General features: G+C 37.9%; 1 protein-coding gene across 1 annotated transcript; it reads left to right on the top strand.

The window, feature by feature from the left end:
• The first annotated feature begins 4,983 nt into the window (after window positions 1–4,983).
• Window positions 4,984–9,748, top strand: LOC107704507 (transcription factor MafA-like). Its single transcript, XM_016507440.1, has 2 exons — window positions 4,984–5,001; window positions 6,641–9,748. The coding sequence occupies exons 1-2, from the start codon at window positions 4,984–4,986 to the stop codon at window positions 7,385–7,387; spliced, it is 765 nt and encodes a 254-aa protein (XP_016362926.1). The 3' UTR covers window positions 7,388–9,748.
• The last annotated feature ends 1,835 nt before the right edge of the window (window positions 9,749–11,583 follow it).

Below are 11,583 nucleotides of genomic sequence, written 5' to 3'. Positions count from 1 at the left end.
TTCAAAAAGTAAATAAAATTGCTTTGTGATTTGCACGACTTTGTCTTTGTTTCTGAGCATGTTTGCATATATGGAAGACGAATTTTTTCAGTTCTTTAACCATATTTAACCAATTTTTCAGTTATTGAACCATATAACATCACAAACCACCTCACTCCCAAGTTGTTTTCTGAATAGCATCGTTTAACGTGAAAAGTATCGGTATTTCTCTACACGTGTTGTGAGGCAGGTGGATGTGAAGAACATCGCTCATGGCTGCATGTCTGTCACTGTAATTGAGTCTTAAGGAATCTATAGGAAACGAAAAAAAATGTGACATCTCCCTCACACTCCTCAAAACTAATTTTTCTTCTCCTCTCACTAACTGCTGTCTGACCAAATCCATCACAACTAATTTCTGACAATGTCATTTTCCTTTCCTTCTCCCTGCCTTTTCCTAAAATGTGCATTTGATTGAGGATCCGTTGGTTCCTCCTCTTCTCCGTCGGGTAATGTAATTAGTATGTTGAGTGTTAAACAGTGGTATAGAGAGGATGATGGGAGTTGTAATCCCTTGAACGCCCCTCACTGTGCGGAGACTGCTGATATTCAGACTATTAATGCTCCGCTGAACCAAGGCCTCGTGCTCCGTGCTCTGACAAACGACTGCCGGTCACGACGGGAAACCTGGTTAACCGTCGCCGGCAGCAGCAACAGGGGGCATTAATACACCGTGGCGAGGGTCTCGCTGCGGAACACCACACACTCGCTGGCACTGACAAGCCTGCCGCCGTGTTAACGAGATAAAGGCCGTGCCCATGATGTGAGCCACGTTTACGATGACATAGAGGTATGGAGGGAAGAAAAACACTCCCTCATATGGCTTCTCTGTCCATCTCTCTCTTCTGCTTAATCGTTCATGCAGGAAGGAATACTTCACAAGAATGCATGTTGATATGGGTGTTGTAAAATCAACTAAAGTTGTCATACATCACCTAACCCCTCTTAGCTTATTTGTCGTTTTTGCATTGCGGCTCTTGCTTATAGATTTAGAATGCCGGAGTGCATAGTTAAGCTCAACTGATTTGTGACATAATGTTGATTATCAAAATAATAATTTTAATTTGTCCCTCCTTTTATTGAACAAAAGTAAGGTGCTTGTATTGGAAGTAGGGCCAATCCTTAAACATTAAAATGGATTCAATTATATAGCCACAAGACAAACAATATGCATGTTGCCATGGTTTTATTTTGACAAAATCACTTAGTAATGTTTGCTGTGTAAAGTTTTGTCCAGTTTTGCAACTTTGTTGCCTAAATGGAATGCCTAAAACCATAAAATAACCATTTAAATACCATTTTTATGACTTTAAAGGTGAAATAATGCACAAGTTTTAACACGAGTTAACTGAAGAATATTCTGCATAATTTTGCTCACCGCAAAATTAATTTTGTCTTGTCAGGTGTGAGTCTATGAATGAAAAATGCACATAAAATGAGTTGGGCAACTTTAATGTTAAAATACAGTTTCAGATATATAGCCACAAAATAAACAATATGTTTAACAATAATAACATTTAGTTTGACAAAATCACTTACTAACGTTTGCTGTGTAAAGTTATGTCCAGTTACAACTTTTTTGCCTAAACATAATGCTTAAAAACCTATAATAACAATTAAAATTACATTTTGTACAACATTACTACTCAATATATACAATTTAACACGAGTAGGTCTAAATGCTTTTTTAAAAATTTTATGCTTCATAATTCTGCTTTTAAATCCTCCAAATTGGCCTTATTCACTTTTATTAATCCCTTACTAAACTTTGATGTGTAAAGTTCAGTTTTACAACTTTGTTGCCTAAATTTAAAGCCTCAAACCCCAAAATACCATTAAAATTACAATTTAAACAACTTTACAGCTCAAATAATACATAAGTTTAGAGTTGAAGGCTTTTTTTTAATAAGCTTCTCATCTCTAGTTTTAAAATTCTACAAAACTTGCCCTATTTACTTCCACTGTGCTTCACCATTACCACATTTTTTTATATATATAAAACAATTCAAGTTTATTTGTATAGCGCTTTTCACGATACAAAGGTTTTGGGATGTGAACTAAAGACAACGACGAGTTAATAATATTGAGAAGCGGTTCTTCTGCTACAGGTAACAACACTTTCAGTAATTTAGTGGGTACAGGATCTAACAGGCATGTTGTTGGTTTAGATGCAGTGATACGTTTATTTAGCTCTTCCTGTCCTATAGTTGTAAAGCACTGCAGTTTATCTTTTGGTGCGATGAATGAAGCTGAAGTATTATACGCTGTAGAATCTACATTTGTTATTGTATTTCTGATGTTATCTATTTTATCAGTGAAGAAATTCATAAAGTCATTACTATTAAACTGTGAGGGAACAAAGGACATAGAACTGTCTTTTTCCCCATATAATATCCATTAAAGTTAGTTAATCCATTCATAAATTGATGTGATTTTTTTTTCATTCGGATGCAACATCATCCAGAAAGATCTTGTTCTTCATCCTCCATTCAGTACTTTTTTTTTTTAAAGTAATTTTCTTTTTATTTAACATTCAGTGTTTAATGTCAAACAAAACAACCCCTAAATTAATTACTATAGAACTTCAGTTAGTACAGTAAAGTCATAACCTTTGATTTGTACAGAAAGGCGGAAAAGATGTGAGGTGGGATGCATATATCCGTATTCATGATACTCTTTAACAATGGTCACTCACCAGTCTCTGTTATCTGCATGGGAAAAGAAAGAGAAATGCATGGAGCAATCACTCTTTCTTTTCTCACCCTCCCCTTCCCTCTCGTTCTCTCGCTCTGACGGCGAGGATGTAAGTGCCTTAGACAGATGTCTGCTGCCGCTTGTCTCAAAGCTCAACGCGAGCTGCTGAGCTCGGCAAACTCTAATTAAGATCAATATTTCAATTTTTAGTAAAAGCGCATGTGAAAGAGAATGGAGGAGGAGAGCGAGAGAGAAAGGAGGAAAACACATTCACATTTATTCGCGGACAATCTCACTTGAATGAGAAAAGGAAAGAATGAAAGGTCAAGTGTAATTTTTCTCTACCTCAATAGATCGCCTAGGCATAAAAAAGACAAACTTGTTACAGCTCAGCAAAGACTCCAGCCCATCAATAAAGATCATACTTCCACTGCAAGTAGTTAGTCATTAGTATATCTGTCCTCTGTCCTTTTTTTCCTCCTGCTCTCTTTCCAATCTTTCTGCTTGTGCTTTATTGCTGTTTATCTTTTTGCCATTCTTCGTCTGCCATTTTTAAAGCTCTTTTGAGTTTTAGTACATTTTTTCAAATATCTTCCTGTGTCCATTTCAACTTTTTTTGGTTCTCTTGAAGGAATCAGTCTCTTTTTCTCTTTAACATGCTCTTTTCTGTCGTCTTGCTCTTTCTAACTCACTTTTTTCGCTGAGAACTTCATAGAACTTTGTATACTTGTTAGTTTGAATGTAGTCGAATGATTACTGCTGAGTCTTTGAACGGGCATTTGTGGGATTTTGAGGCCCACAAAAACCTCCTTTCCAAACCTTCTTCCGATAACCCCCTACTCCACCTCGCACCTCTCAACTATTTTGGCTAAAGAGGGGTTAACCGGACAAATCTGTCTCAGTCATTTCCACAGATGTCTAGTCCAGACCCCCCTTCTCTCTTTCACGCTATCATACTCTTTTTCTCCTTGGACGTGCTGATGTCCATTTTGCTTAAATCGGTAGAACTGCACCAGCAGCTAACTCCCAATATGCAAAGGCACAATGAAAGCCCTGACTTCAAAATTTATGTCTCAAGCCCTCGGCCACATCCACACCCACCCACCTACCTCCGCTCAATGAATGGACGATGGCAGATCTTCTTAAATGTGGCATTTTCAAAGCGGACTGCTTAGCTTGGACTTTGAGGTCCACTCATGCTTATTTGATAAAACCTCCATAATGACTTAGCGCACCTTCAACTTCAAATACCTTGATATGATTTGTCCCGTCCTCTTAGGCTTTTCTTTTTTCCCCTCCGTTGGCAGATTTGAGCCTCAAGCGTGTCTGTATTTCACTCATTGGCACCTGGAAAGAAAGTCTTAGCATGTTACATAAAGTTAGTAGAGGTCTCAGATGTAGTAAGAAGTAAGTTATACAGCAGATTTTATTTTGATAATTGATACTGAAGCTTAGAAAATACACATACATTAATATAAATTGGCAAGTATTAAGCATCTGAGCCATTTACAGAGTGAGGAATTACTGAGTGCTGCATATGAATGTAAAGGCCTGTCAAACACAGTAATTAAGGGAATAATTCACCCAAAAATCCAGGATCCATCCAGGATGTAGGTGAGTTTCATCGGAACAGATCATTTCTTAATCGGAAAAGATTTGAAGTAATTTAGCATTATATCACTGGCTCACCAATGGATTATCTACAGTAAATGGGTGCCGTCAGAATAAGTGTTGATAAAAGCATCACAATAATCCACAAGTAATCCACACGGCAGTGTTTGTAAAAAAAAAAACAAATACATGATTATGGCATTTTAACTTTAAACTGTCGCTTTTGATCAAAATAACTGTCCATAATCCATTGAAATCAAGTGATTAATGTCCATTCCCTGTTGTTCTTTCACATCAAAATTAGACATTTGTTTAGAACTGTTTTGGCTTGTAAACAGTGCTTGATCTGCACATATTTCTCTCCTGATTCAGACGAGACAACTTTTTCACTGAAGAAAGCAATATTATGGATAGACAACTCATATGTTAGCCAAAAACAACAGATTGAAGTTAAAAATGTGTTTATTACAAACAGCTTTTGCTTCACAAGACATTAATTGATGGACTGGAGTCCTGCATGTATCAGCTGTTTTGACTCTCATTCTGACGGCACCCATTCACTGCAGAGGATCCATTGCTGAGCAAGTGATGTTATGTTAAATTCCTCAGATCTGATCCTATGAAGAAAAACATATCTACATGTCGGATGGTCTGAGGGTGAGTACATTTTCATTTTAGTTGAACTATTCCTTTAAGTGTCTCTCATTATGTCTTTCTGTCTCTTTTATTTTTAACAAAGCACTATAATAATATTTCAAACATTTTTATATTGATCTACATTCCTCGGTGTCCTTACACTGCAATAAGGACCCGGCCTCGCATAGGGTGCTAGACTGACCCTCATCTTTGGGTACTTCCTTCAAGCGAGACTGGCTCCTCTGATTAAGACATATGCTGTGGTGATGAAGGCGCGCGCTGCGTGGGGCTTAATTATTTGTCGATCCGCGCAGATGAGTCGAGATGCAATTAGAGGTTAATTGCGAAAGAAATCCGAGGCGGATCATAATTAACTCACCCTCACAAATTGCGCATTTTTTCCCTATTCGGCGGAAATGTGGATTGATTTTATTGCTGGATCACGCGTTATTGAGTCCGTCACCGCCTATAGGTCATAAGCGGGGAGGAAAGTTGCGCGTGTTATCCTATCAGATCAATACACTGAATGACTGTTCACGGGGTTACGGCACATTGAGGAAATATGCAGTTTAATACATAATTATCTAATCAATTTGAACTTTAAACGGTCTGTCCAAACACAGTAGGGTTTTTGTAGAATAATTATCCTATGTCATAGCTATCTCCTGGATTTTAAGGATGTCTCGCTTTTGATAAATTAAAAAATAAATTATAGCAAATAATTAATTGTTAATAAATAGCCTAATTGTTGTGAAAGGAAATGTGATGCATAATTAGTTTAATATTGCTCTGAATTGCACTGGAGTTTATTGAATCACATTTACATTTTAAAATGAGAAATAACTTAGCAGAGTGTTAAAAGTGCAAACATCGTGTTATTGCGTCAAAATTTCCCTTCCTAATAGTGAATTCAGTAGTCGATGTGTATTCATTTTGCTTTCATTGTAGGCCTATTGCAATTTCTCATAAGACTGACTTTTAGTTTTGAAGTGAAAAATAAGTCAATTTAACTATATGATCATTTTTTTAATCATGTATGTCTATCAAATATAGAATTCAGTTGGTCGTGAAAATTACGCGTACAATCCGTTTTATAAACGTGTAAGTTATCCTTTTATAAATGTGTAAGTTATCCCTAAAGCGTTTGCATTGCATATAACGTTTAAGAAGTGTTTGCTCTGTTCTAAATAAACATTTTCTAAGTAAGACAAGCTGGGCTATTGCCTTTCCTCGCGCTCACTTTCCACGTGCGGTTGCAGGGGAGGCGTCGCTAGGGGGCGGGAAGAACACCTGTTTAAGCCACTGTCAGCTGCTGCGCGTTCGGCTCAGCTGCCACATAGAGGCGTCGCTATAGGAATATGCATGTCTACTGCTACGCCTCCTCCCATTGGTCCTTTCCGTTCTCTGGGTGGGACGCTCAGATGGGCCATGTGTATAAAGTGGTACATTGCCCCTTTCAGTGCTTCAGTGATACTGCGTGTCAGCGGTGGACAACGGTGCAAAAATAAGCTCTAGCCGTAAACGAAAAGCAACGGTGACAGCAGTCCATGTAACTTTAAAAGTGACAGCGGAGGGAGGTGAATTTAAGTAGCCAGAATTCCGCATCCTTCGTCAGGCTGCGTCGGAGCGTCCCACCGGAGGAACTTAACGTTACACTGAGATTTTGCCTTCCTCGCCCAGTTTCTGTGCCCCCAGTCCCGGATCGCAGCCTGGGCAGAACCTCGAAAATTGCGTCGGCAACAACAATAACAACAGCGGCAACAACAACAACCAGGGCTCCTCGGGCAAGCCGCAGCTGGAAGATCTCTACTGGATTCCCAACTACCAGCATCACATCAGTCCAGAGGCCCTCAACCTGACGCCCGAGGACGCGGTGGAAGCGCTTATCGGTAACGCGCACCACCACCACCATCACCACCAGCCCTACGAGGGATATCGCGGTCAGCAGTACGTCGGAGAAGACCTCTCGACGGCCACGAACGGGCATCACCACCCGGTGCACCACCACCACCATCACCACCACGCGCACCTCGAGGACCGCTTCTCGGACGAGCAGCTGGTGAGCATGACGGTGCGCGAGCTCAACCGGCAACTGAGAGGCTTCGGCAAAGAAGAGGTGATCCGTCTCAAGCAGAAACGGCGAACCCTGAAGAATCGCGGCTATGCACAGTCGTGCCGCTACAAGCGCGTGCAGCAGCGCCACATGCTCGAGAGCGAAAAGTGCACGCTTCAGAGCCAGGTGGAGCAACTCAAGCAAGACGTGGCGCGTCTGATCAAAGAGAGGGACCTGTACAAGGAGAAGTACGAGAAGCTCGCGAGCCGAACCTTTAACGGCGGCGGAGGCAACACTCGGGACCCGTCCAACGGCACTCACGGCAAAACCTCTTCCACGGAATTCTTCATGTGAGAGTGATTCTTGTTAAAGACTTTTTCCGCACCAACGTATTCGTTTTTTTAAACCTTCATTTTTATGATTTTCAGTGTGAATTTTATTTGCAGTTCTTATCTTAAATACTCAGTGTCCACTGTAGAACATACACTCTTGAAAATAAAGGTCTGATGCCATAGGATAATCTTTTTAAGTTCCACAAATAAATATTTTATTTTTAAGGACTCTAGAGAAACATCTATGTACTGGTGCTTTAAAGAACCCAAAACCCAATTATGTAAATCTAGAGAATCCGTAATGTCACATCCAGCACTTTTTCTTTTCCAAAGAATACCCACTTTTACCGCCAAAATGGTTATTGACAAGCAAGTCAAGTCCATTGCCGAACTTAAAGTGCTGAAAGGAAACACTGAAGAACCTTTATTTTTTAAGAGTGTAGTCTAACATTACAGCGACATATTTAAAGTCTTCACTCATTATTTGTGTACATATATTACTGTACCATAAAAGTCTTAAGGTTAGTGTAATGTTAGGATTATCTTCCACAGATACTGCACGAACCCTTCTACTTCATAACACATCCGCTCTAAATATGGGATCACGCATAATCTCCAAAGACCCATCAGTTTTGGATTCTGTAAATTCGTGTTTATTTTTTTTTTTTAAGTTATATGCTAACTGCAAAGTCCGACATGTTTAAAGACATAGGCTACAGTCGCTTTCTTAATCTTTTTTTTTTTTTTTTTGGTCTTAACGGATTGACGAGTCTTAATGGCGATGAGAACATACTGGAAACGAAACTTCACTCTGTGAAGGGACTTTGTAAGGAACAATGCTAATATTAAAACACATAGAAGCAAGAAAGGGAGATAGCAATAGGCTACATCCTTGACTTTTCTCAGTCATGAACTGAGGTTGAGGGGACTTATGAACTTTGAGGGCCCTCAAGCATTGCTCAAGTCTGCATTACCCCACCAATCCTGCATGCGGGACATGTATGGTACTCCAAAACGCGCCAGGTCCTTACTCTCTCTTCCTCATACAGCACTTGGATGAAAAGCATGGCCCTTAACCACTCTCTCTTCTCTTTTTTTCCGTTTCTTCTGCTCGACACAAACCGTGTAGCCTATGTGAAGGAACTCATGCCTACCTGCGAAATCACATGCAATCCGTTCTTGCATTTCTTTTCTATTGTTTAAAAGTAGAGAATAAGAACAGAAAAAAAACACCGAACTGAGCCAGAGTTATTATTCCCACTTGTACATATGTAGAGGTCAAATGGTGTGTTAATTTAACTTTCTTTTTAAAAAGTCATTTTTGCTTGATTATTTAAAACGTCTTAATACGATGTTTGTATGTAGTAGCATGCAAATGACAAAGATATTCTCATCCTATTGAATATGTACAATTTCAAAGGAAGCCTACTGCACTACGATTCGAAGAATTGGGATTTATATAACATTTCTTTTCCTCTGTGTTAATCGAATTGCTGTTATGGTGGACATAGTTAGTCGATCTAAAGTGCATATAAACACAAGGACTTTAATTGCTGCTAATATTCTATGCACCAAATTCGAAAGCAATTAACAGAAGCTCTGATTATGAGAATTTTGTACTTCAAAATAAAGGTGTAGAAAACTGGTTAGATATGGATATCAAAAATAACTAAGATAATCTCTTCAAGAACGTTTATATATATATATATATATATATATATATATATATATATTTGTCTTAATAACCGGAATGATGAACGACATAAAACTGTTCACTTCAAATATATGACAACCGTCGTTCGTAGGGCAAGAAGGGTTGTTTTAACTTTTTATGACATAATAAAACTGTAGCATAGCCTACTCTGTATAAAGCAGTTGCCTATTGTTTTGCATTACAATATTGTGATGATAATAGGCTTCCGACCATGCTGGATTACACTACAGGTAGATATAATTCAACAATACTAGAGGGTTTGTGTGCAAACTTTGCTATAATTAATCATGCGCATTTGAGCTTGAAATATAGCCCATCTTGTTCAGGCTAAATGAAGAAGTTGCCAAAGTGGATTATCTAATGCACGTAAATTGTCTTAAGTCAGTTTTCAAATTCTTTCCGACCAGTGTATGCTTAGTTTCCTAACAGATCTATCGGCCAGACTCCTAAAATAAGGTCTCCAAGTATGATCCTTTACCTGGGTTAGTATCTGCTTGATATCTCACCTGAAAACCACTGTTAACATTGATTAATTTATTTCGTTTAAATTATGAATTATGATACTGTTCGTTATGAAGCAACCTCTCTGTCTATTGGTCTAATTTGAGGTTACATAACCACATGTGCTGTCATGTGTGCTGTCTTATGTAAAAAAATAAATAAAATGGGGAAAAAATAAAAAAAAACGTGTACATAGCCTATAATTTCTATATATTTATCGACACTATAAATGTCCTTACGTGTCCGTAAGTCCAAACCAAAATGTTTCGAAATGGAATGTTGTTCAGAATCTTGTTTTCATAATGTTTAATAAAAACTCCTGTCAAATGCATCAGCCTCTTTTCCAATCACTCAACAAGTGTCTTTTCATGGCTAAAATATGTGATCTATTGTTATACGAAAATCAAGATTCAGTTTTTCCTATGACATCTATTAGGCTTAAATGACAGATGAAATGAAAATAATAAAAAGAGCCAGAAATAACGATTTGTGTCTTATATAAAACACCGTGCCTCATTGCGCATGTGGCACACGAATCGTACTATTTCAAAAGTTCAATCTGGTATTATATCTGGTTACGTTTTCAAAAATTAATTTCAATAATTCATTTTAATTCTATGAACTATGGAGGTTTAATAGCCTACTAATGTGGCATAAAGATTTATTTTATCATCGTAAAATAAACACAAGTTCATAAATGTTTGGTACAGTGGCATTCGTTTATAACATTAGCCTAAAACGTTTTGTTTACACAAATGTTTGAAAAGAAATTATTTAGATGAAAGTCGAAAGATACGTAGCTACACAAACGAGTAAACAGGGTGATTTTATTCGTATATTCTTCGTGTTGTTCTTGATATTCTTATTATTATTGCTCGCAAACGTCTCATATTTGGACCAGTAAGAAGAAATTAATTTTGATTGACACTAAATGTTCGTCTTTTGATCGATGATAATTAAAAGAGTTTTTGTGGTACGTCGCGATCACATTTTAGTTTACCCGAGTAATAACACTATGATTTAAAATGATAATAAATTATATATATATATATATATATATTAATGGCAAATATTAAACTCTCATTTATTGTAATAGTTTGAGCCGCGATTTACTGTTTACGGTTATCCAGACTTCGCGAAGGTAGCCTACTGTTCTGATCACTGACTAATCTTCCTATTAATTTCCCCTTACTCCCAATTACATTACACCAAATGGTCCTTAGCGTGTATTATTATTATATCATAATAAACGGCTTCCTAATACTAAATGCTTTGAAAAAGACTGTACAAGATTGGTTTGAGAAGATTAACGTGAGAGTCCTCATCTTCTAATTTCGGGTTTCTTTTCCCAGGCTGTTGCAGGCTCGCGTTCTCTGTGTGAAGATGAAAAAACAGCCTGTTGGTGGCTGAACTTTAGTTTTTGTTGAAGTGTTCTGGCCTCTGCACCTGTTGTTGTATCAAAGGCTAACCTGGATGGTTAGTCCCTAAGTGTTTCACTTGACCTCTTCTGCTTCTGGCATTTTTGATCAATACTTGTGTGTCAGAGGCAACCTACTTTCAAAGGCTCAGATGATTTCAGATTTAATACATCAATTTATAGGCATGATATGGGTTCTTTTTTCTTACATCACATGAGAATCTGTAAAGCATTGTAGCCTACCCATCACACATGATGTCTTCTCTCCTTTAAAGAACCCATTAATTCACACTGAAGAAAAGAGCAAAGAAAATGCTTTAAAATTTGAGAGAGAAAGAAAACATTTTGACTTTTTTTTGTCTTAATATTAAAGTCCAACATTTTCACTGGCATGACTTGAAGTTCATTCATTATGTTTCAGTGGCCGTAATGTTGCATTACTTGCTCTCCATCATACCTGCCACTTATGAGCTATTTCGCCCAGCATATTAAGATTAATGGAAATCCCAAATGTTCTAAATTTTTTACACAGTGCTGTAACCAAAATGTCAGTATAACTCTCTGTCAGAGTTGCTTTGACCAGTAA

Source organism: Sinocyclocheilus anshuiensis, unplaced genomic scaffold (assembly GCF_001515605.1).
Source record: "Sinocyclocheilus anshuiensis isolate Anshui unplaced genomic scaffold, SAMN03320099.WGS_v1.1 scaffold1538, whole genome shotgun sequence".
In the NCBI taxonomy this organism is placed as follows: domain Eukaryota; kingdom Metazoa; phylum Chordata; class Actinopteri; order Cypriniformes; family Cyprinidae; genus Sinocyclocheilus; species Sinocyclocheilus anshuiensis.
This window is presented reverse-complemented; position numbering and strand designations above follow the sequence as displayed.